Source organism: Sciurus vulgaris (assembly GCF_902686455.1).
Source record: "Sciurus vulgaris genome assembly, chromosome: 11".
Lineage (NCBI taxonomy): Eukaryota > Metazoa > Chordata > Mammalia > Rodentia > Sciuridae > Sciurus > Sciurus vulgaris.
The window spans coordinates 62,342,795-62,370,358 of record NC_136472.1 but is presented as its reverse complement, the minus strand read 5'-3'; the positions used below and the strand labels follow the sequence as shown (position 1 = coordinate 62,370,358).

At 36.0% G+C, this 27,564-nt stretch overlaps 1 protein-coding gene across 1 annotated transcript in view; it reads right to left on the bottom strand.

Annotated features, from left to right (window-relative positions):
- SBF2 (SET binding factor 2) overlaps positions 1 to 27,564 on the bottom strand; it is a 494,106-nt gene that overhangs the window by 42,481 nt on the left and 424,061 nt on the right. The window contains 8 exon segments of the mRNA XM_079104301.1: positions 4,460 to 4,555; positions 5,376 to 5,516; positions 8,227 to 8,423; positions 14,783 to 14,978; positions 17,126 to 17,271; positions 21,134 to 21,309; positions 22,972 to 23,099; positions 26,704 to 26,899. Of these exon segments, the coding sequence (XP_078960427.1) occupies positions 4,460 to 4,555; positions 5,376 to 5,516; positions 8,227 to 8,423; positions 14,783 to 14,978; positions 17,126 to 17,271; positions 21,134 to 21,309; positions 22,972 to 23,099; positions 26,704 to 26,899 (1,276 nt within the window).

Genomic DNA, 27,564 nt, shown 5'->3' with positions numbered 1-27,564 from the left:
GAATGCAATTTCCCAGTTGTATATATGCTTTCCCCAAGGAAAAGCTCTTTTAACTTTAAATGAAAAGTGATGTGACTAACATCTTCATTTTTAAGTGGCTCTTTAGAAAAAATGGATGTAAGTCCCTGTTTTATGAACTCACCAACATGCATGCTGAATATAAAGTGATCTCCTTAACTGAAAAAAGGTGGCAGTCAATCTCAACTCTGACTTATCTGAGCAGGAAAGGAACACAGTGTAAATATCATTAAGAAGAAAATAAAGAATTAAGACTATATAACAATGAACAGAATCAAAATACAGTGAAAATAGAAGAGAAGAAAGGAAAAGGTTAAGAGGGAGAATTATGAGATAGTGACTCTTCCCGTACAGGGTGAATTAGAAATTTCTGGGGAAGTGGTACTCAGTTCTTTGGAGACCTGTACTTGCAGGTAGGTACAAAGAAATGAACTGCTTGGAGGGCACAGAAGCATCTGTACCTGGTCTTGCTCTGGATAATTTGAATGTGTGTCTGCCTATGATTTCATGCAATAGGGAATCTTTTGAGACCTTCCATACTTGCTTGACCCAGTCCGTTGTTACTGCTTTATTGGAGGAAAGATTATTCCAGAAGAGAAATGATCTAATAATCACAGAGCACGTCAAAGTTGTTGAAAAAAGTAGTATCTCTTCTTTCAATTAGTCACTGGGACACTGGAAGATCTGAGAGGCTTGGGGAGTGAGGACTTAAGAGATGGAGGAAAGAATGAGATTTGCATTTTTGGATCCAGCTTAAGATGCAAGAAGGACAGTTACTTGGTTAGGAGCAAAAAATTGTGACAAGGAAATACCTTAAGTTCATGGTAATTTTCAGCAGAAAACACTTGGGAAGGGTGTCAGAAATAACTATAGACTCAGACATGCATGGAATGGTCACAGACAAATAAAATAGGAGATGTAATCCAAAGGAGTAAAAACAGCCTAAGTACCTTTTGTGACTAGAAAAGAATGGACTCATGATAAGAATATAATCACTAGTGGGCATCCTTTCCTATAAAGGAATCCATGAGTCTGACACCAATATAAAAAAAGAAGACAATGTAGTTGAAACAGATAGAAAATCTATGGGTCTTACTTAAAAACACAAAAGGAGAGATAATTTAAGTTAAAATTTGTATTATAAGCCACCTAGCCAAATACAGGAATAGATAACATGTTCTTGATGAAATTTACAAAGGCTAAATATATGAGCAGGGTGTTGTATGGGAGAGCTTCAACTAACTAGACATCTGCTGGAAGTTGAATTCTTCCAAAAGTTGAATGGAAAAATTATTAGCCTCCCTTTCTGAAAATAGTGGTTAAGTATCCCAAATTTGAAAATCTGAAAACCAAAACTGGAAACTTTTTTGAGGATTGAAACGCTCAGAAAGTTTCTGATTTTGGATTAAGGATGCTCAAAACAGTAAAGTCTATGCAAATATTCCAAAATAAAACAAACAAACAGCCAACAACAACAACAAAACAAACCAAAAAAATCTCCAAAATATGAACCACTTCTGGTCCCAAGCATTTGAGATTTGGGATAAAAGATACTCAACCTGTATAAACTTTCAGGTGGCAAATGAAGCAATAAGGGAACTGCAACCTTGAACCAAAATTTGATAAGAGTTTTGGACAACAGAAATACCAGGAACCTTAGGAGAAAGTAACTACTAAATTTTAGCTCAAAAAAAATATGAAGTTTTTATCTTAAACCTTAAAATAATGGGTAAAAAGAAAAGGGTCAGAAAAAAGCTATTTATGATTGTTGTGATTCAAATATATTGAAACCCTAACCCCTAGTACCACAGAATGTGACCTCATTTGGAAATAGCACTGCTGCAGATATAATTAATTATGATGAGGTCATACTGGAGTAGGGTGGACCCTAATTCAATATGACTGGTATCCTTATAAAAAGGGGAAATTTATAGACAGACACAAGGGAGAAAGTCCTGTGAAGATGAAGACATAGATTTAGGTGATGCTTCTATAAGCCAAGGTATGTCAAATATTACCAGCAAACATCCAGAAGCTAGGAGAGGGGCATGGGACAGATTCCCCTTCATTGTCCTCAGAAGGACTACCTGCTGACACCTTGATTTTGGACTTCTAGCCTCCAGAACTATCAAATGCCAAACCACCAAATTTGTGGTGCTTTGCTATGGTAGCTGTAGAAAATTAATACCATGACCTAGAGGCCTGACGTGTTAATTAGGAAGAAAATTTAAAACAGTTGAAAGCTCTTCGGACATCCTGAAATTATAGGAAGTTCTAATGATGTAGGTAAAAAAGTATCCAGTATAATTATCAGGAGATGTGCATGATTTTCAAAAGGAAAAAAAAGTGAATTTTGCAAGATAAAGACTTTATTCTAAATCAAAATCTAGATTATTAATAAACTCTCAAGTCATGCCAAAACAACCATAAAATTTTTGTGATGCAGATAACATTTCAAAAGATAGATAGATCTTGGATTAAAGGGATTAGCAGAGCCTGGTGTGGCAGTGCATGCCTGTAATCCCAACAACTCAAGAGGCTGAGGCAGGAGGATTGCAAGTTCGAGTCCAAGTTCATTAACTTAGCAAGACCCTGTCTCAAGGGGGAGAGGGAGAAGGAAGGAGAAGATTACCAGAGAATTAGAAATATATGGATGGACCAGGTAGGTAAATTTTAGTAGAAAGATTCATAACCAATATAGACCAATACCTTTCTCCAGAGAGATTTATATTTTTTTGCTATAGGCCTTTGTCCTTAGTCCACATTTTTTTTAAAGCAAAAAAATCACACAATAACAGTGATCAAATCTATGGATTACAATGGTTTTATAAAAATAGTTATTATGCTAGTAGGCAGAGTTGGGATCCAAAAGTCTAAAATAGTCCCCAAAAGATGACATTTTGTAGGTATAGCGATAGTATACTCAGGTCAAGGAGTAGTCCTCAGTACAGTATACCAAGAACAATAGCACGTGTGAAGAAGACACAGGGATTTCAAGTGCTATTAATACCAACCTGGGTTAATCTTGTCATGGGATGCTCCCCCTAGTTAATGTAATCTTAGGTTGCAAGAACACCTAGAGTTCTGGTTTTGATTTTATGGAGAATCCACAGATGGATGAGGATGATGAATGGACTACATAATTTAAAATTTTCAGAAAACAAGAGAAGAGTTTTCAAATCTGAAGAGCTGATGTGATAAATTAGACTTGGTTCCTAACTTCAGAGTGCAGAGCTAGGGTCAATATGTAAGTTACATAGTAAATATTTAGATCGAATGAGAAAGAACTTTCTAACAAACAGAGTTGCTTTCATGGGCAAAGGGGAAAGGGAAAATGAGTTTCCTATTACTGATGATGGTTAAGCAGAACCAAGTTCATCGAGTTGGTACGTTTTCAAGGAGATTCAGCATTATATGGGAATGAGAGGAAGAGTCTAAGATTGTATAACACCACTGTGAAGCAGGAGGATTTTATAATCAAGATAACTGGCCTGGAATTTCCTCTGAAGAGTAGAAGAATCTCATGTAAACGTCCAGAGACCAAAATGAACCACTGTTTAAAGCTTAAAAGAGCCACTATTTAGTCTTTTTCTATTTCCTCATGCTAGTAGCTATAGTCCAGAGGAAAAAAAAAAAAAAAAAAAGAAAACATGGATCTCATTGTATCTTATCCTCCCAACTAGTATTCCAGAAAACAGGAGTTCTTTGGAGGCATAGCTTTGGGTCTGGTATCACTTTTCCTTAGATGTTTATAATTCTGTGGTCAGTTGTTATGGCACGGATCTTGCTGAGAGCTTTGTCACCAGCCTGGGTGCTACTGAATGGTGGTGGACAGTTTAGAAAGTAAGTCTAAAGGAAGAAAGTGAAGTCTCTGGGGCATGCCCTTGAAGGGACTATAGGGACCCCAGTCCCTCTCTTTTGGCTTCCTGGTTGCCATGAGGTGAGCAGTTTCTTCTACCATGCACATCTCACCATGATGTTCTGCCCCACCAGAGTCCCAAAGGCAAGAGGACCAAGTGACCATGAACTGAAACCTCTGAAACTGTGAGCCAAAATAAATCCTTTCTTCTTAAAAATTGCTTATCTCAGGTATTTTGTCATAGCAACAGAAAGCTGACTTTTCTACCCTATAAGCCTGGAGAATCATGGAGCATTCCCAGAGCTAATTTCCCATCTGGACATATTCCCCTCAGTCCCTAATACTCCCAGACTCATCAATATGTAAGATACCACAATGATTATGCATATTATCTCATTAGTCTAAACTCTTTGGTCATCATACTAGCAGTAATGAATTTAATATATTTGAGTGTTCATTTAGAGGATAATTGAGAACAATTTGAACCATAATTACTGATTTTTAAAAATCCACTATCTAGAGAAAATGTTTTCTGCTTTTAACCTTGTATCAGTGCTCAGTTATAAAATTAATCTTACTAACCTCCTCGAGAAAAGCTATTGGATGGGTTTACATCCAAATGTCCTGGCACTACCTGCTTAAGCACAGTGGACATTCTTGAAGTCCTCTTTTCAGTCCCTAAAGTCAGCCAAAAAGAAGAACAAAAACCATGTCGTTTGGGTTAACATTACTCAAATGACAAAAATTTATCTTTATGTGTAGCATGTCTAATTGCTGCCAAACATTGTACTTTTTAAGTATTCAAAGCTTTATTAGAGATAACAAGGCAATGTTATTATTTCATCAGAGATAACACACATTTGCAAGATTACAGAGAGTTAGGTTTGGCAAGTGCAATCAGAGAATTTAATGATAAATGAAGCAAGGCATGCATGGTGTTACTTTACAAGAAAAGCCACTTTCTGCTTATGTTGAGCTAATTCAAACAGCTGATTAAGCCAGAGGCCAACTTCTCAAGTCACATGCTCCTGTGTCTAACACATTAGGGTTACCTCTACATGAACCCTTTGGGGTTCCATCACATGATGACTGAAACAGAATATTAGTACAAGTCTTAATGCTTTCATTCAAATCTAGAGAAAACAAACTACTGCAAAATCATAAAAGGCTACAGAAATTTTGGAAATTTCAAACTTACACATAAGAGTAAAAAATATACATTTAATGAACCAATGTTCAACTTATACATTCAATTTCATAATATTATAAAGTTTGGGTGAAGATACTACACTATTTTAAAGAATAAATGGCTGAATCTCTAAATATGGTAGCCATTTACTAAACATTAATAATGATACTCTTGCTTTCTAAGTAAAAGACCCTGTAGGGTAAAACTTTCAAGGGGTCATGGAACAGTGCAAATAACTGAATAGACTAACTCTAGGAACAGTTCTGACCTTTCAAAGTAGTTGTCAAACAGAAAAGTATTGAATCTTACCTGGAGACAAGGCAAGTGCCGGCCTGACAGTAAGGGTGTTGTTGCCTCTGAGTTTCTGATGGACAGAAACTGCATTCAGTAAGGCTTGCAAGTACTTTTCTTGTTCTATGCTACTGGAAGATTCTAAAGAGGAGGTAGGAGCTATACAAGGAAAAGATATTGGATAAAACAAACTGTCTCTATGTTAATAAAACAAGCTTCTATATATATTTGCTTATAATTTCTCTGCATAATCTCAGGCTACCACACCCCAATATAGAAACCAGCCCCACTTAAAGCCCCAATCAATTAAATGGCTAATCCCATGATGCTGGTGTCACCACACCTACTTCTCAATTGCTTCATCACCCTCCCAGACAGAGCCTAGGTATGGAAAACCAGCATAGGGCTATCCTTCCAAGCACTAGTATAGCTTCTCATTACTCAAGCATCTCAAAATGAAGATTCACAAACAACATCTCCTTGATAATCTCCCCCAATATCCTGTTCATGCTACAGTTTGGAAGCAGAGGACATAGTGGATTCCCCTGGTATCCCAGAATGGGCAGAAACAGGAATTTCTTAATACCACAAGCTTTATTCCAACTTTGCCACACAGGCCTAACAGGGGATATGAGGTTGGAAGGGTTTAAGGAAAGAGTGGAGGAAAATGGAGAGAAGATAAGAGCAATTAACTGATTCCCTGGTCCTTTTAAAAGAAGGGCAAGCTGGGAATAGTGGTGCACATCTGTAATCTTAGCTACCCAAGAGGCTGAGGCAGGAGGACTGCAAGTTTGAGGTCAGCCTGGGCAACTCAGGGAGACTCTGTCTCAAAAAAGTAAGGGGCTGAGGCTGTAGCTCAGTGGTAGAGTACTAGCCTAGCACATATGAGGCCCTGGGCTCAATCCCTAGTTCTGTAAAAATAAATAAATACGAAATAGGGTAAATTTTTAAAAGGAGGGCAAAAATATGCATAGATAAAAATAATTATGAGAACAAATTTGAGTTGGAGGGATATGAGCCTGGTTTGTGTGGAGCTAAACAGAATCAATGAAATTGGCTCAGTTACTTTAAAGAGACATTGGGATGGACTCACTAGAAGGATAGCAGATATTCATAAATTTTCTTTATAACCTGTACAGAAAATAATTGACATTTTAAAACCAACTCAGATGCCACGATTATACTTTTTTTTTTTACACAACACTTTTTATCTTTTTTTATTTTTAAGTGGTGCTGAGGATTGAACCGAGTCCAAGGACTCTGTCACTGAGCTACAACTCCAGCCCCCATGATTATACTTAGTACATTCTAATATGTCAACAAGGATAAGATACATTGCTATTTTATGTACCACAAAAAAAACACTGCCATTTAAACTATACTATTTCTTTCTCATTACATCCATTCTAAGATGCATCTCAATTTCAGATACACTAAAATGTGAGCAAATGTGTGAGTTCAAAAATATGAATGACAGTAAATTAATATTAAAAAAAAATCAAACCAGGTGTGGTGGCCCACTCCTTCAATCCAGCAACCTGAGAGATTGAGGCAGGAGGGTGGCAAGTTTGAAGCTAGCCTCAGCAACTTAGTGAGACCTTGTCTCAAAATAAAAAAGGACTGGAGATACAGCTCTGTGGAAGAGTACTCCTGGGTTCAATCCCTATTATCAAAAACACAAAAAACCCAGAAACCTGTGGAATAAGCTTCATTTTTTTTCCAACTAAAAGCTCAGTGAGATGCTCACCAGCACTCCTGAAATGATACTTTATGTAACTTACATATGCTTGTGTTCTATTATACCTACTATGTGGTTTGGGAAGATTTCTCAGAGCAGAAATGGGCACAAGTCAGCTGCCTTCAGTTATATCTGTGCTGAAACTCTAAAGCCTGGCTGAATACAGCATTGTATGTGTGTGTGTGTGTGTTGCCCTCAGTAAACCAAATGATCAAGGATACACTGGAAAACTTTCAGGAAGGAAAAGGATAAGAATAAAGAGAAACTGCAAAAAGCACATGGTTTTATCTGCTCAACCATAGACTTTGAGTTTACCTCATTTCTAAAGGGGGAAGAATGCTGTTATCCCTAAATTGGATATGATATCTTAGTGGTCCATGGTTTTACTGAGTATCTATTATAGCTAGAAGCTGAGTAAAGTAAACAAAATGTAACCTCTGACTTCAGACTTGATACTGACAAATATCATCCCCATAGGGGACAGCAGTACTTATTTCCCTAGTTTCCTACAAAAAGCTAAGATCTCAAAGCAGCATTTTGGTCATTAGTCTGCTACTGCTGCTGTTTTGTGTGTGTGTGTGTGTGTGTGTTGTAGGAATAAGACAGATATCTCATATCACCTAGGTCAGAATCTCTACTCACATTGTTAAATATATTTGGATGTTCTCAGCAGAAAGGGAAAAGTTTAGTACAATCTAGTTTCTATCTGTGGATACTCTTAACCTGTTGGAATGAAAATAGCCTATAACTAAACTTTATTATACTAATTTTCATTAAAATTAAAGGATAGGCCAGATATATTAAGATGTCAAATTCAAGGTGGAGCCCACACTACCAAATACAATTCTTACTCAGGCTGTATGAGATGTATATAGCAGCACATGGGAAAGTGATGTGAGACAAGTCTTGATGAATGGGCACTGCTGACATTCCCAGGTCTTCATTTCTGTTTTTCTTTTTTGAGAAAGCTAAGTTGCCCAGGCTGGCCCCAAACTCCTGATGTCCAGTGATCTTCCTGCCTCAGCCCTCTAAGTAGCTGGGACTACAGGTGTACGGTGCCACACCTGGCTTATTTAACAGCTTATTTTTAGGGATACACTTAGTGAAAGGGTGTTATAGAGAGATGCTTACCAGCCTGAGGGGAGTTCTGAGATTTGAAAAGACCAACAACTCCCTTCCCATGGAATCCTCCAGATCGGAGGAGCAGAGTACCACTTCTTGAGTTCTTCCAACATACAACAGGCAGGCGATTGTGTCGATAGCAGCGGGCTACTCTTGGTAAACTACTGTCCTGTACAGTTTGAGGTATGACTAAAAGGCCAGGATAGCTTCGGGGATGTGGAAGGGAGAAAGGGAGTGAAAGGGGAGGTGGGGAAAAGAAACGGGTGGGAGGAGAAAGAGGATATAAGAATATGAATAGTATACTAGCACAGTAATTTTCTAAGACTCAAAAACACATTGGTTGAAGGGCTAAGACATTTAAATACGAAACTTCATTTCAATTCCTTTATTTTTCTGGGGTTGAGAAGAAAATATGAAAACAGTTAACTTATCCACCAATCTGTAGTTTTTTTTTTTTTTTTTTTTCTAAATGAGCATCTTGCAATGATACTACAGACTTTCATTGAATAACCTAAGTTTAGAAAATAAAAATATTACTTAATATTTAAAAGGTTTCTGTGGAACTGAATGTTTCCTTGGACTTAAACACTACTTTTTCTCAACTTGAAATAAGTATTGTAAGATTAGTGGATTAAGGTCAACTTTATGAGAATGAAGAGTCAAATTATCAAAAACTCATAGATCTCTGAAACGACAACAGAGAACAAAGCATACCAATATTAGACTGCCTGAGATGGTGAAATGATTAAAAATCAAAACCAATGATTTTTGAATGAAAATGAAATGTTCAAATGTCACAATGAGTTTAAATACATGTGGATATTTATTTTAAAAAGATTAGCTCATAAAGTTGTAGGATATGATGCTGGGGAAATAAAAAATTTAAGAGTACCTTGTTTTATAGATTAGGAAGTGCAAGAAGATAAGCAGGTTTCAGAGCCGTTTCTTTATTTGAAATATTACACTAAAGGGATTTTATACACTCACAACCACTAATATAGCATCTTTTATTTATTTATTTATTTGGTGATTTTTTATGGTGGTAAAATACACCTAACATAAAATTTACCATGTTATCCTTTGTTTAAATGTACAAATCAGTAGTATAAAGTATATTCACACTCTTGTACGACTACCACCAATATCCATTCCTAAAAATTCTAATTCTTTATCTTGATATAAACCAGTGCTGAGAAGATACAGAGGAAATCCAGTTTATGGTCATGAAAATCATCGCTGTCAACTACTTTAGTGAATGCCAAATTAACTTTCCAACGTAACCCACCTTTTAAAAGTCTAGCACTCTTAGTATTCCTAGCACTCTGGTGTTCTAGGAAGTTATAGCCTGTATTTTACTAGTACTAAAAACTTAAAAAAACCAGGCTGTTTACATAATCATTTCTGAAGACTGGAAAGCATTTCCATTATTAGAACTCTCTATTTCTAATTCCACTTTAATTTCTGTTCTCCCCTAACTTGCTTCTAGATACTGTGATAATGTGTGTTAGGTAAGGGGAGTGGTGTGTAATGTCTGCCTCAGTAACAGGGGTAGAACCAGCACACTTCTTCACTCCCTGCCTGTCCACTCCTTCCATTGAACCTGAGTACCACACAGATCATGCTGTGCTACATATGGGATCCAAGGCTTTCCTGCTCCCACACATGCTGGAGTGATAGCTCGATAACCCCTGGTGCTGGGGCAAGCAGTGGTGAGACCGAAGACCAGAGAAGGCTACTCTTGGTACCTGTCTCATTTAGTAATAAAATATACCAATTACCCTGCTACCACCCTATCGCACATCCCCCAGAGCCTTCAGCTGTAGGCTTAAGAGAAAGCCTCAAGGGATAGACTGGACTTCAGAAGCTGCTGTGGAAGTTTTTAAAACAAGGAATAGCTCACATACAAATGCTCCAAACACAAATGAGGTGACACAAAAAAGAAACTCATGCCACTACCATCTATGTCAGACAATGAACCATGACAGCAACCAAGAAGACCCCCTTGTGTTTCATCCCACTCTTTCTCTTCCTTAAAGATTACCTCTCCTGATTGCTAACAATATGGATATATTTTGTCCATTTTGAATTCTAGACAAAGAAACCAATAGAATTTGTTATCTTGTTGTCTTCTTTTGTTTAACATTGTTTGTGAGATCCAACCCTGTTACTGTATATAGGTTAATTTATTCATTTTCATTACTGTATAGTATATGGTATATTGCTATGCATTTTTCTGTCTTGTTGATTTTTGAGCAGTTTCTAGGTTTTGCTTATTAAGAATAATGTTGCAGGGGCTGGGGGTATAACTCAGTGGTAAAGTGCACACTTATGCACGAGGCCATGGGTTCAATTCCCAGTAGCAAAACCCACAAAAACCCCAAATCAAAAAACCCAGAAACCAAAACAACCCCCTCCCCACCAAAAACGTGTAGTAATAATAATAATAATAGTCATGAACATGCTTGTAGACATCTTTTGGAAGCACAAGTGTATTTCTGTTACAAATTCTACTCTACCTAAGAGAATTTTTGGGTAACAGGTTATGAACATGTTCAGAAGCTGTTTCAATGTTTAGTAGATGCTACCAGACAACTTTCTGAAGTTGTTTACCCAATTTACAGTTCCAACAGTAATAAGTGACGCTAATTGCTCAACATCTTTACTAGCACTGTGTATTATCAGTCTTAAATTTTGACCATTTTGGCAGGTATATATAGTAGGCTCACTGGGATTTTAATTTTTATTTAACTGAAGATTAATAGGTTGAGTGTCTTTTCAGATACTATTTTTTTTTAACTACCAAAATAATCTCTTTTGTGTCTACTCAAGTCTCCTCACATTTTCATTGCCTTTTACCCTCTTAATGATACCTTCTGGTGTACAGAAGTTCTTAATTTATCAACTCTTTATGGATAATGCTTTTCCAGTCCTAAGACATCTTTCCCTATCTCACAGTCATAAAGATATTCTCTTACCTCTTAGGAATTTTTAACTTTTCTTTTTTTGGGGGTACAAGGGATTGAATTCAGGGGCACTTAAACCACTAAGACACATCCCCAACCATTTTTATTTTTTATTTGAGACAGGGTCTTGCTAAGTTACTTAGGGCCTCTCTGAGTTGCTGAGGCTGACTTTGAATTTGCAATCCTCCTGCCTAAGCTTCCTGAGTTGCTAGGATTATAGGCATGTGCCATTGCACCCAGCTGGAAACTTTTAATTTTTTTTTATGCAGACCTATATGTCAATGGGGATTGATTTTTGTGTACATTATAAGCTTGGGATAAAGTTTAATTCCCCTTCCTGGCCTGCTACCCCCACAACCCACCCAGGCTGGGATTGTGTCTCAGGGGTAGAAGTGTTTGATCCTCAGCACCACATAAAAATAAATAAAATAAAGGTACTGTGTCCATCTACAATTAAAAAAGTTTTAAAAAATTAACCCCCCATATAGATATACCTCTACCACCATTTATTGAAAACTTCTTCCATTCATTGCTCTTGGCTGACTTTTTTTTTTTTTTTTTTTTTTTTTTTTTTGCAGTGCTGGGGATCGAACCCAGGGCCCTGTCTCCCCAGCCCCCATCCATTGCTCTTAAGAGCAACCTTTACTGTAAACCGAGACAAGTATGTTGGGCTGTTGCTATATTCCTTCTTTTGTTCCAATGGTGTGTTTGTACATCCTTGTGTACGATCGTATGCAGAAATGCATACAATCTTCATTACTGCAGCTTCATAAAAAGTCTTGATATGTTGTAGTACTATATTGTAAGGCTATCCTTACTACTACTCCTGGCCTTCTGCATTCTTATGTAACTCTTAGAATCACCTTTTCAATTTCCAAAATCATTTTGCTGGGATTTCAGTTAGAACTTCATTGAATCTATAGATCAATTTCAAGAGAACTTACGATTATTAGAATATTGAATATTTGAATCTAACTCATGAAATATCTATTTAGAGCTGTAATGATCCTCAATATTATTCCGAGAGTTCCATGAAAAGATCTTGCACATCTTTCATAAGATTTATTCTTAAATATTTAATGTTTCTTAGTGCTACTGTAAATAATATCAGTAAATAGCATCATTAAAGTACCAAATAGCATCATTTTAAAATTTCATTTTTCAATGGTTTGGTTTGGGTACATATATGACTACTAGAATGACTTTGTACCAGTAACCTACTTTACCTGTAGATTCCTTCAAATTTTCTACATGTACATTCAGATAATATGTGAATAATGAAAATTTTATTTTTTCTTTTCGATCTTTGTCTTTTCATCATTTGTTTTTCAAGTTTTTTTTCACTCCCCAGAACCTCAAATGCAACACTGAATAGAAGTGGTGATAGAGAACATTCTTGTCTTCTGATCTCAGAGGAAAAGCTTTTACCATTAAGTAAGTCTTGCTGTAAGGTTTATAAGACAGATTAGGAGCTATCCCTTTATTAAATTGTTGAGTTCTTCTTAAAAAATCATAAGTGCATATTACATTTTATAAAATGTTTTCCTATATATAAAACCTTATTATATAATTTTCTTTTAAATTTTGCTAAAATAGCAAATTACACTGACTAATCTTCCTCCCTGTCTCCTTCTCTCACCTCCCTGTCTCTTTCTTGCTAGGGAGGAACCTAGGCCCTTTATTGCATGCCAGACAAGCACTGTTCTACTGAGTCACATCTCCAAGCTCACTTTCTTTTTATTTGTTGGTTCTTTTTAGTTATATATGACAGTAGAATCCATTTTGGCACAATTATGAAAGCATGGAATATATCTTGTTCTAATTTAGTCCTTAGCACCTCTCTTTTCCCTCCCCTCACCCCGCCCCTGCTCCCTTCCCTCTACTAAACTGATCTTTCTCAGGCTCAATTTCAATGTCAAGCCAGTTCCGTATATCTGTAAAGAAATAAACTCTACTTAGTCTTAATGAATTCCTGTGTGTGTGAAAGGAATCTTTTGTCCTTCTTCTTTATTCCTAGTAATGCTCTATACTTTAAAGTCTACTTTGATGTTTGTATGATGATAGCAGCTTTAGTTTCTTTAAAGTAATGTATATATTGAAATATTTGTAATTGTTGATATGAGTCCATCATCTTACTACTTATATTATGTGTGTCCTATTTGTTTTATGTTTCTTTTTATTTTCTTTCATGCATTCTTATGGCTTATTTGTTATTATTCCATTTCCTTCCTTCTAATAGTTTGAATGATATATATTATTTTATAACACCATAAATGTTTTTATAACAAGTGCTCTAATAAATTGTCTATTAAGATTTTACTTTGCTTTTGACAGATTGAAACAATAAAAAGAGTCTGTTTTCTCACTGGTAAGCATAATTTTGAAAGCAAACTTCCCAATCAGTAGGACATCAGACCCTGACACCACCACTAATACCTATCTACCAAGAGAAATAAAAATTCCACAAAAATTGCTGCATATTCAGAGTCCCAACTTTTCCGGACTTCATGCAAAATGTTTAGCCATAATCTCAAACTATATTCCCAGTTTGTTTTTCAAAGTTCACACTGGTATTTGTACACTTAAGTTGCCATTTAACATGACAGAGGAGCTGGGGAGATAGCTCAGTCGATAGAGTGCTTGCCTTGCAAGCACAAGGCCCTGGGTTTGATCCCCAGCACCCAAAAATAAATAAATAAATAAAATGATAGACATTATCTATAGTTTTTTAGGAGCAGCAGGGCTGAAACTAATAGCAACATGAAGACAATTTTCTAAAATATGTACAAGGCTTACAATTTACAAAGTGGTTTTGGAGCTATTTAATCCAAGCAGGAATATATAAATATATAAAAGAAAACAACTTACCAGGAGATAAAAGTGACTAAACTTGTGGATGGTGGAATATAGTTTTAGAAAATGTATATTTACATATAGTGAAGAATGAAACAGAGCCTAACAGATTTGAAAAACAGCAAGAGGCATCAAGAATAGAAAAAAGAAAGTGTGTTCATTTACTTTCTTTAATATTTCAGGCAAATATTCTAATTAGGCAGTATAAGAAAGCCCTGCCTATACCTGGGTCTGCAAATTATGGACTGTGGGCTAAAGCCAGTCATACCCACTCATTTCTTTAATGTCTACAGTTGCTTCTGTGGCAGAGTTAAGGGGCTGCAATAAGAGACTTTATGGTTCACAAACTGAAATTATTTACTCTCCAGTCCTTTACAGAAAAGGTTTGTGGGTCCCAGGCTTATAGCAGACTTGGCTTGACTTTGCCTATCTGAGCAAATCCTTTTCTTCATTTCATCTTTGTGTATGCTAGAAAAAATGCAAACTGGGAAGAGAGACACAAAGAAAATTCATAAAGGGGAAAAACACTTTGTCTTTCACTTTCTGACCTAATAGGCACTTTTCAGCAATATAAATGTTTTGAAAATACCAATGAGATCCTTGCTCATGCTGCATAAAAAGTATCTCTCAAATATTTATATCTCTTTTCTGGCACTTTTATCTATCTCTGGATTATGGATATAAATATACCACTGAAGACGCAAACAGGAGAAAGGAAAGGTTTCTTTTTGGAGCCCAGTGACGCTTACCTCCGGCACAGCGAATACATCCTGTTGGAGGCAGTGATTCGGAAATACTCTGGTTTTGATCGGGAGGAGCTGCCACTGATGGTTCCCAAACCTAAACGCTGATAATCTCTGAAACAAGCTTTTTCCACCAACTGCTCCATTGTAGACTTCTCTGAGGCCTTCAAGGTACTTGTGGGGAGTTCACTATCATCTGAAACTGTAATGGCAGCAACAGGTTTTTAAGAAATAATTAACTCAAAGTAAAGGGTTCAAAATTTATTATTAATCTTTTTTGTACTGGGGATTGAACCCAGGGGTGCTTAACTGAGCCACATCTCCAGCCCTTTTTGTATTGTATTTTGAGACAGGGTCATTCTGAGTTGCTTAGGGCCTCGCCAAGTTGCTGAGGCTGGTTTTGAACTCTTGATCCTCCTGCCTTAGTCTCCCAAGTTGCTGGGGTTACAGGTGTGTGCCAATGTGCCCAGCTAGGATTCAAAACTTAATTTTGAAGAGGATGTTTACATTTGTGCACAGGCATTATGTACATCATAAATTAAATCATGTAACATCTATGAGAAATTATAAATAAGCATGAATTAAAATAGCAGTGGACAGTCAGGAAATGAATAGTAATTCAGGTAACTAGAAAATGTCAGAGAAATAAAAGCATTTAAGTAATTTGGAAAAACAATAATTCTGAATTCATTACCCATATTTTCCCTTTTTTAATCAGTCTTGCTCATTAATGTCAAACTGCAGTGATTTTTAAATATGACCTTAAAAACACCCAAACGTTGTCAGGAAAATTTGTCTTTCACAGGATCACTATACAAATTCATCATCTGGGTTTCAGTTTACTTTTCAGAGCATAAATTTTATTAGAAATTTCTAGATTAAGTAGAACCTCACTAGAGAGAAAAGTAACTTTTTTTTTTCCCCTTAGAGTGGTATAAAGAAGTTATAGTTTTTTCCTGAAAATATTTTTGTTGGAGGATGTGGTATACATGGAAAACTCCCTCATAGTTTTGCAATCATGGTTACAGACTTCTTTAAGAGTTCAGATGTGGAAGAATTTACTCAATAATCAAGTGTGTTAGGGAGGATTAAAAACAAAAGATATTACTAATTGGTACTGTATGTTCTAACTTAAAAAAAAAAAAGAAAAATCCATGTTAAAAACTGTTTTACTTCTTTACTTTTCTGTTCATTTTTAATGTGAGAGATGTCGAATCAAACTTTTGAAGGTTATGGGAATATACTCAGAGTACCAGTGTGTGAGAAAAAGATATGGCTTTCTTCCATTAAAATTAAAAAGAAAAAAAGATGAAAACCAACAGCTTACTCTTGCAAATGTAAGACTTTGTGTTTCGATTTATGAATTTTGCAGTGGAAGATAACCAGGTATTAGTTTTATGTTGGCCTTTAATTTTCAGAGGAGCAAAGAGTATTACATAATTTGGTTTTTGGTGGGATCATTATAATAGAAAACTAGTTTTTTGTTTATTTGTTTGTTTTTTAGAGATAAGGTCTTACTAGACTGCCCATGTTGACACTGAACTCTGGGCTGAAATGTTCTCTTGTATTGGTCTTCTCAGTAGTTGGGACTATAGTACATACCACTGTGCCCAGTTATAGAATGTTTTTTGTTCCATGAAATTATAAAAACTTTGAATTAGAAAAGTCAACAAGGATGGGCAGCAGTAATTTTTTTTAAGACTTTACATATGACTGTGAGAAGGCCAGGATTCTATCAAATGGTCACTTCAGTAAGGAAATGGTGGAGTGTTAATTCTATAGCATATAGATATTGGGTTAAACAGGAAAAAAAAAAAATCAGTCAATACAATATTTTCCTACTGGCTTTCTTCTGTTTTCCCATATAAGAGTTATCTTGATTGCCTAAACTGTATTCTTTTAAATATTTAAGAAGATATTTTTTTATTATCACCTAAGAATTCATTCATCTGAGGTCCCCCATTTTGATTAAGAGGACTCACAGATATGTTTACCAAAAGCCCAATCTTCAACTTTGAATATTCGATATTTTTATTTCACTATTTTTATTATGTTAGAATAGGCACAGGGGAGTACCCTATGTCCAAATTTCCTATGCGGTGGAGTTTCCTTCTTTCTCCTTTTTATAAGACCCACATGAAAATGGTCAATGTATAAATTTAGTAAAGAAGTATAATTTAACAAAATCTTTAAATGACAGAAAATGAGGAAAATGATGTTTTTTCCAGTTCTGAGAACTTGGTATTTCCAATCTTCTTATAAGATCTAGGTTTTTGCATATCAAAGGTTAAATGCAACTACATTTACATAACAATAAAAACTGAATCATGAAAAATGATTCTTACATACCAGATACATCATCTTCTTCATTCCATCCAGGACGATTTACTCTCTCTTCCACAATTGTTCCTGTCCTCCTCTTCAACAAATACTGCCTCCCAATTGTCATTTTCCCTGCCCTTTTGGCACCTTTCACAATTGTTTTTGAGAAAGTGCTACAGGTAATAAAATCAAAGAGAATGTTGACTTAATATGAAGGTACACCTATTATTTTGACACCCACATAGCTCAAATTTTCTTCTCCATTCCCACAGCCATGTGTACAGTCTACAGTATTATACATACTTTGTTTAGCTTCTCCTTTAGATCACCTTTTATGTGACTGTAGACTAACTTCCTGTTAGGCTCCACTGTCATCAGGAAACTTAGGCAAAAAGTGTAAGAACTTAAAGCGGGACACAAACTACTTATCACCTAACTCTAAACTCCTTGGTGTAGCTTTTTTGGTCAAGTACAGCCTGAGCCCATTCTGATTCTCCATGCCACCAGTCCCACAAAATCATGCTTGCAGCAGTCTCTCTACATGGAAAGTCAACCTGACTCCTTCTCTGCCAATGAAGCTCTTTTTGAGGTCATATGACAATTACAGTTGGCAGCACTTTTGGCTTCTTCTTTTTTTTTTTTTAAACTGGTTATTTTTGATTATATGACAGTAGAATCCATCTTGATATAATTATATAAGCATGGAATATATCTTCTTCTAATCAGGACCCTATTCTTATGGATGTACAAGATGGTGAGATTCACTGTGGGGTATTCATATTTGTACATAGGAAAATTGTGTCAGATTCATTCCACTCTCTTTCCTTTTTCCATCCCCCCTTTGACTAGTCTACTGAGCTTCTCCCCACCACCCCCATTGTGGGTTAGCTTCCACCTATCAGTGAAAACATTCAACCTTTGGTTTTTTGGGATTTATTTATTTCCTTTAGCATGATGGTCTCCATGACTTATTTCCTAAATGCTTTAAGTGTGTATGTGTGGTGTCCTACCTGGGCTTTTACAGGTATAGAAAAAGAATGCTCCCCTTTTGAAAGGAGAAAAGTAAGAAATCAGAAACTTAAGTATTCTTTTGAGAATCAGCTTTAATTAAAGGGAAACCAGGATGTAAATTATTTGGACCTAAAAATATTTTACTTATTCAAATAGCTTTCCCTTTCTTGCTGATAGAAAATCCAGAGTATTTATACTCTAGTGAATTAAACAAAGAAGCAATTTCCTCATTAATCAGAGATGAAGATTTTGAGTAAGATTGTTCTTGATTATGTTCTTCTCTGATAAAGAATGGAATTCTTTTTTTGTGTTTTCTTGTCATTCTGTGAAAATGATAAGGATTCTTTTATTGTCAAACAGATTTAACAGACCATTTTTAGTCACCTTCAATGCAAACCTGAAGATTATGAAATACATTTAAAGTAACGGTTGGGAATCATAAAATACTAATATTCCCTAAATTAAACTTATTGTAAATCTTTTAGGTATAACTTAAACTGAATGATATTTCTGAAAATTTTTCCAGCTATAGCCTTTGTTTCAAACACAAAGGAAATTCTTTCTTGCTTTTTTTTTTTTTTTTTTTTTATGGTACCAGGGATTGAACCTGAACCCAGGGGTACTCAACCACTGAGCTACATTCCCAGCCCTTGTTTAATATTTTTTTTAGAAACAGGATCTCACTGAGTTGCCTGGGGCCTCGCTAGTTGCTAAGGCTGGCTTTGAACTCAGGATCCTCCTGCCTTGGCCTCCTAAGTTATTGGGATTATGGGTGTGCGCCACCTTGCCAGGTTCAATTCTTACAATTTTAAATTGCTATGTATCTCTTGCAGCTGATACAACAGGTATGATACAGTTACATATTTCTGAAACTAATATAAATATACATAATTCTGATAGTATGTATAGTATTTCTAAAACACTATGCCAAGCATTCTTTCTTCCGTTAAGGACTGGGATAACAAACATCACAGGTAGGATGATCCGTGACCCTGAGGTGCTGAGATAATATGCTTTACTTACTGTTATAAATCTTTAGGAAGTTTTCATGCTTTAACATATCATATCTTTATATCTATGGCTCCTTTCATTTACCAGGAAACACAGAAAACTGGTGGGAAAATGACATACTATTGGGAACCTCAAATCTTCCATAATCTCTAATCTACTTCACTTTCAGGCAAAAAGTCTGCAAAGCTCATTCTTATATGTAATTTGTATTGGCAGATGCCCACATTCTAGGTGATTAATGGTGAATGAAGGAAAAATTTAGCTTCTATATTTTATCACTAAGAGTAGGGAATTTTAAATCAATTGTTATTTTATAAGAGCTGAAATTAAGTTTCAACATTGATTCCTAAACATTTTCTTAGAAAACAGGGATTCATATGACAATGCAATGCCTGATCCTCGATTGGATCCTGAATCAGAAAACAACAACAAAAAAAGTAGCTATAAAGAGTCATCAGCAAATCTTGAATATAGACTCTGGGTTAGATAAGGGTTTTACATTAATTACATTTCTTTCTTTTTCTTTTTTGTTTGTTTTTGCTTCTTGGGCAGTGCAGGGGATTGCACCCAGGGGCACTCTACCATTCTAACAGCTACATCCCCAGATTCTTTTACTTTTTTATCTTAAGACAGGGTCTCTAAGTTGCTGAGGCTGGCCTCAAATTTATGATCCTTCTGCTGCAGCCTCCTGAATTGCTGGGATTAAAGGCATGCATCACGTACCTGGACACATTTTTTGGTTGATTACTGTACCTAGGTGATATGAGATAATGTCTTTTTTTTTTTGAGAAAATGTATACTGATGTTCAAGGATAAAGGGGCATTTTGTATGATAACCCAGTGGTCAAAAATTATACACAAAATATGCAATACATATACACATAGCTATTGTGTGTGTATGCAATACATATGTATGTATAATATATATGGAGCTGTTTTATCAGCTGCAAGAAAGATGCAACAATTTAAAAATTTCAAGAATTGCCTTGAATATGAAAAAAAAAAAAAGGCTGTCACTCTAGCTGGAAAAATTTTTTTCGAAAAATACCATTGGGCTGGGCATTGTGGTTCATGACTATAATCTCAGTGACTCAGGAGGCTAAGGCAGGAGGATTGCAAGTTTGAGGCCAGTCTCAACAATTTAGCAAAACCCTGTCTCAAAATAAAAAAAGGACTGGGAATGTAGCTCAGTGGTAAAGAACCCCCAGATTTGATCCCTGGTACCAAAACAAAAACAAAACAAAACAAAGAAACCCCAATCAATCACCACCCCTACCACCAAATAAAACCCAGTAAGTTATACCTGAAGTAATTTTACAAGTGTACACCACACACACACACACACACACACACACACACACACACACAAAGAATGAATATAACCCAAATAGAAACCACTGGTTAATTTGGGTAAAGAATATAAAGGAATTCTTTGGACTACTGTAATAAATTTTCTATAAGTTTAAAATTATTCAAAATAAAGTTCTAAAAAAAGAAAAAAATAAAGACTCCTGTCTGTAGATCAAAAATCAAAACTGTCCACTCAGTCTGGATATTAGTAAAAGATGCAAGGGCTGCTCTTCACAAGCAGTTTAAGATTAATATGGAATGAGGCTGGGGTTGTGGCTCAGCGGTAGCACGTTTGCCTAGCATGTGTGAGGCCTTGGGTTGGATCCTCAGCACCACATAAAAATAAAATAAAGGTATTGTGTCCACCTACAACTAAAAAAATATTAAAAATATTAATATGGAAAAGAAGAAAATAGAATTTCACATTCTAAAAATGCATCATGAGCAATGGATATGATAGTCAAAGTTTCTTACAGTTTTTCAGATTTTCAAACCTGTTACACATATCAATGCTACTCTTCCATAGTTTGATGAGGTTGGCCCAATGGTCTTTACAGAAATCAAAAAGAGCAATCATTTACACCTTAACACAAAGGATAGGTCACTTCCTTTGCCAATCAATTACAGAAGGGTTGAAATTAAGAGACCAGTCTTTCTTCTTACCGAAAGGAAGTGTTCTTTTCCTTCTGCTTGGGTAAAATTATTTGTGGGGTAGTTTGTCCAGCAGCAAAAGCGAAGGTGCTAAAGATGGACTGAGGATAACGGAACTTCATTAGCTGTTTCTTAAAGATCTCTACTACTTCCGGACTGACTTCTTCATCAAATGCTACTTTAATCAACTAGAGACAAAAGATTAAACATATCAGAAGCACTATTTCCAGGTAACTATCCCCCAAATTACTAAAACAAAACAAAATAAAACAAAACAAAACACCCAGAAAAAAATAACAAAACTAAATGGCAAGACTCTGGAGGTTGTAGGACTCTAGATAATGTACAATATAGATTTTTAATTTTGAAATTGAAAAAAAGGTCCAGAAAAGTTTACTTGTCGTGGATGGTTAGTTGGCAAGGAAAATCAGGTTTTTGAAGCTGGGTTTCTTTAAGACTATCTTTTCTGTCATGGGATGGGGAATAAACTTGTTTGTTAATGGCTGAAGTAGCAAGTATGCTCTTTTTATTTTGCAACTGCTGGTTCTAGATAGGGAATTTGACCTATTAAGGTCCCTTTGTACCTAGAGATTCATCAAATCTAGGGAAAAAAAAAACTAATTATAGTCATTTTGATTATAATCTTAACCAGTATAGACAGTGTCCTTTGGCAGTTGGAACAGTCAGTATTCTTGGGTGATGTAAGGTCTGGAGTCTAAAGATCAACAGTCTCACAGTTCATGAGATGATCATAGGAGGTACTATAGAGGGCTCCTTGACTACTTGACTAGAAGAAATGAGGTAAGAAATGGAATCCTTAGTAATTTGCAAAGTCAGAGACAAGGCATGAAGAATAGGAAAAACGAAAGATTTACAGACTGTGAACTTTGAAAAAAGAAGAAAAACTAAGAAAAGATTGCTTCTTCCAGAATTTGGTTTGTATCAGTAGTTCTATAAGTTCTGATATGTTCAGAGTTCCCTGGAAAAACCCATGCTTTATCAGCGGTTACTCAGTTACTAACCAATAGTATATTAGCCCAAGCTACACTTAAGTGTTTTACATTTTCCATAGGAGAGCCAGCTATAGGGCATTTCTTCCTGAAACAGATGCTAGAGGAATTGATTTTTATCTAAAGGTTTTATCAAAAGAATCTAGGTATAACTTGGCAGAGAAAAAGAGCCACCATGTGTCTGAGATTCAAAGAACACTAAAATTTGAAAACCTGTTGATACTCTGAGTGGGCCAAGGGACTCATAAATTGAAGGGTTAAACTATGAGTTTAGTCATCTGAAGATTACTCTCCCAGACACTCTGATCCCTTATCTTTTGCATGACCACAGAGTAGCTACAAGAATCATAGAAAACTTTTTTTTTTTTTTTTTGGTACCAGTGATTGAACCCAAGGGCACTTCCTGACTGAGCCATATCCCCAGCCCCACCCCTTTTAAAAATTTTTTATTTTGAGATGGGGGTCTCACTAAGTTCTTAGGGCCTCACTAAGTGCTGAGGCTGGCTTTGAACTTGCTACTCTCCTGCCTCAGCCTCCTGAGCTGCTGGGATTACAGGCATGCTCCACCATGCCTGTCCACAGAAAACTTTTGAATATTAAAAGAATGGCTTCCTTTCTTAATATGGGTTGAGCATAATTAATCCAAAAATATGAAATTGAAACACTCCAAAATCTGAAACATCAATGCTCAAAAAAGCTTTGGATTTCAGAATGATTTAGATTTTGTATTTAGGAATGCTTGACTGGTAAATGCTAGGCAAATATCCCCAAACTCAAAATGTTTCAGAATCTGAAACACTTCTTGTCCCAAGCATTTCAGACAAGATACCAAACTTGTACCTGAAAAGATGCTGATGTAATCTGCAGTCCTTCTTGCATGTTCTGCTGTAGCTGGTTCTGCATTGTGATTTTCTTCTCCTTGGTGATAGAGGCAATGGGAAAGCTCCGTACAACTGTCTGTTCACCAACTGTAGGAAGATAGGACACAGACTCAGTAACAACACTTTGTAATTCATGTCTAGAGTCTCTGCAGAGGACAATACCCAGGAAAGCAGTAAGAGAAAATGTCATGATTCGAGAATCTCACTATATTTTATTGCATGGTAACTCATTCCTGAGACATAATCCTTTCCCAGAATGAGTGAATTGTCACAACCTACCTCCCCTCATTCTATCTCTCCAATGTACTGTGTGCCACACAAGATCAGTTGGTTTAAGGCAGTCTTACAGGAAGCATATGTCTTATACAGAAAGAAGTATCTGTAATTATTGACAAGACATCCAAGGTATTTAATGTAAGGATAGAGCAAAAGAGAAGGTTTTTAAAGTTTCCATATGTGCAAAGGGTACTGTATTATGAATATACATTTTTGGAAGATAGGTTAGAATTAAGTCCAAGATTTTTAGGAGTTTAAAGATTAAAGCAAGAATAGGATATCAACTACCTGAGGTTATGAATATTAGGGTCTAGAAAAGAAGCAGCACTCACAAAGTCTCCTTGGACAGCTTCTAGTTCCCTAAAAGAGGAGAATCACATGAAGAATATAATAATGTGTGATTAGCTCCTAGGTGGGAGGGAAAAGACTATTCAAGAATTCAAATATTTCAGAAAAGGAGATGATCTTTGAATGCCAGATGAATAGAGAATGATTCTTGCAAGAAGTCGGAATGAAAGCTTTGAAGAGAGTGTAGGATTTGGATTTGCAGAGGGGAAGAAGGAGGACATTATAAGCAGTGGAACAGAACAGACAACATAATAGGAACAGTACTGAATAATGAATAAGGTCTCATAGCTAGAAAGAAAAAGGGGTAGGATTTAAACTAGGTTCATTTGACTTTCAAACCTGCATGTCCTCCACTATCCCTGCCCTCCATCCCAAGGCACTGACCCCAGATACATTTCACCACTAAGCTACATCCCCAGGCCTTTTTAAATTTTGAGACAGGGTCTTGAACTTGTTATCTTCCTGCTTCAGTCTCTGGAGTGGCTGGGATTAGAGGTGTGTGTCATAATTCTGGGTTTAAAAGAATAAACATATATTGAACTTATATTAAATTATAAATTTATAATTTTCCTGATAAAAATAACTTTTTTTAAAAAGTAAAATTCAAAATTTGAATGAATAAAAATAAGAGAATATATAGATTTCACACTAAGACTGACTTTGTTTTCTTTAGAAGAAATGTTATAGCAATTGAAATGACCACATAATTATCTCATGCTTATACATCTAAAATGTACATTTATGGGTATTAATCTCACAAGTCCTTATATAAAAAAGTGGTATGGGCAGGTTGGGCGTTCCTAATTTGAAAGTTCAACTAGTGATCAAAAATTTTTGGATTTTGGAGCAATTTTTGAGTTTTTGGATGAAGAATGCTCAACTGATAAAGTCTATTGCAATCTTCCAAACTGCAAAAAACTCCAAAATCTGAAATATTTCAGGTTCCATGCATTCTGGATAAGTGATACTCATTCTGTACTCAATATTTAGTTTCTTTTAACAAATATGTTTGCATTTAAATGTAATTTATGGACAGCAACATACCAACAGGGCTAAGAAATTTTGCTTCATTTTTCACTTTTTCAAAAGAAGCACAACTATTTCTATAGTTTTATCTTTTTTATGAGCTTTTTGTATATTATGTGGTAATCTTTTTTTAATTTTTAATTTTTTTTCAGCTGTAGATGGGCACAATACCTTTACTTTATTTATTTTTATGTGGTGCTAAGAATCGAACCCAGTGCCTCATACATGCTAGGAAAGCGCTCAACCACTGAGCCACAATTCCAGCCCAGTAATCTTTTATGACCAATACACTAAACCATCTTCATTCTATCCAGTTTAGAAATAATCCAACTGTAAAGATTTAAAGAAGGGTACATTTTAGAGGTAAAATAAGGAATGACCCTCTCCTAAAATATTGTTGGATTAATCAGATAAAACACATTATTATAGGTTGAACTGTGTACTTCCAAAATTCATTTGCTGACACTCTGAGTACTTCAGAATGTGACTATATGTAGAGGGAGAGCCTTTAAAGGGGTGATAAAAATTTTAATGACTATACATTTTTTATATCTGAATTTCACTGTCCAACAAAATACATAGTACATAGTGCCTACTCATCAAATGCTACTGAATGAATAATTTCAGACAAAGAAGAAACTTTTGTGGCTATTTAACCCGACAGTGTTGTTAATTCTCAATATTTATCACAACCATTTTTGAGAATTAAGAAATATACAGATGTTCCAGGTGGGTGCATGCCTGTAGTCCCAGCTTCTCAGGAGAATTCTAAGTTTTAGGTCAGCCTCAGCAGCTTAGCAAGACCCTGTCTCAAAATGAAAGAAATAAAAAGGTATGGGAATATAGCTCAGTGGTAAAGTGCCCCTGGGTTCAACCCCCAGAACCACTAAACAAATACACAACCCACCCAAAACAACAACAACAACATCAACAACAACAACAACAAACTAACAAGAAATACTCGCAGGCTCTCCATTTCTACTCTTTAATTGTTGGAGTATGGGCCTCAAAATCTTTCCTTTATTTTTTTAATTTAATTTAATTTTTTGTGGTGTTGGAGGTTGAACCCAGAGTTTTGCACATTCCCAGTACTAGAAATTTTTTTTTTAAGTTTCCCAGATTAATTCAAATATATGGTCAAGGTTGAGAGCCCCCAAATTGTCACCAATGAAAGCACAATTCCCTAATTTTATAAAAGAGAAAAATGAAGTCTAGAGAGGTTGGGTGATTGACTTAAGCTATCAAGATTAGTCAATAGCAATCCAGACCTGAGCTTTCTCACTTTGAGTCTAACAGTTTTGCCCCAAACCTAAGGCAATTTTCCCCATCAATAAGAATATTTTATGTAGAGGCTACAGTGATTTTTAAGAAGATAATGTAGATTAATTATGGAGAGATTTTCCTATTCCTTTCTAACAGAAAAGGCTATACAGAGTAGTAGACAATAGAAATAGATGTTATGAGAGTTTAGTGAGTAGAAGAGAAGTTGTCTGCTAAGAGGGAAACAGGGTTAACTGAAATGGGATAAGAATGAAGTGGATTAGTGAGTACTGTAGAATCCTATGTTATTTAGCACATCTTTCCACAAAGGATCATGGCTTCATGGTTTACTGTAAGAGTCAGAAAGCTGGGACAAATCAGCAGTGTACATATTATGAATCTAGATACTGTGAATATTCCTAGGTCATAATACTCACCTCATGAAATTATAATCACCTCAGCAAATGAACCCTTGATTTACTGGTTAGAAGACACTCTTTAGTCTTCAAATAAAAATCTATTATGTAAATTATCATTAACTTTGACAGACAAAAGCATCCTCCAAAAATACCTGTATGGCCAAAATCATATTCTAGATTTGAAATGATCTGCAATCACTGCACAGAATGAAAACCTCCTGTGCCCCATAAACATGCATGTTCTGACAGCAGGCTGGGATGGAGCTCAGTGGTAGAGTGCTGCCTAACACGTGCAAGGTCCTGGGTTCAATCCCTAACACCACACAAACAAACGAAACATGATCTGAACCTATGAGTCATACCTAGCTGGTCATGGGGCGTCCCTCTGAAGAGAATTCTGTACGTGGTGAGGAATAAGGCTCCTTCTGCTGGCAGGAGCTGAGGGCCTCCAAGAAGACCTCCAGTGGCTTCTTCTCTGCCATCAGGATCCAGCAGGACTCGAAGACCTTCACACACAATTTCTTCTCCTGGCAGTAGAGCAGGTCTAAGAATCTTGGGCTAACAACAGAGAAAGTATTTTAAACACAAGTCATAGGGTTTTCCAACACCTAGACCAAGGTTATATTTTAATTTATAGACCTAAAAACCTTGAGCAGATTTCCTCAGTAGCCAAATGAGAAAATAGATTTGGATTTTTTACTGGTGGAGGGGTACCAGGGACTGAACTCAGGGGCACTTGACTACTGAGCCATATCCCCAGCCCTATTTTGTATTTTACTTAGAGACAGGGTCTCCCTGAGTTGCTTAGTGCCTTGCTGTTGCTGAGGCTGGCTTTGAACTCCTGATGCTCCTGTCTCAGCCTCCAGAGATGCTGGGATTACAGGCATACACCACTTTGCCCGGCTGAAAATACATTGGGAAGAGGCAGAAGTTAAGTTCTGTATCCAAGTGTCAAATCATTCTAGCATTGCTTATTCACAGTAAAATCACTGGGGAGTAAGTCATATGTTTGACATATCCATTCAATGGATCATTTTTCTACTTAAAAAAAAAAATGACAGATATCTCTACGTATTAATAGCAAGGTGCCCAGAAAACATTGTTTTTGATTGTTTTTGTTTTTTGTAGTGCTGGGGATTGAATTTAAAAAGCCTTGCATATTCTAGGCAAACACTCAACCAACTGAGCTATATCCCTAGTCCCTGGAACACTAAGAAAAGCAA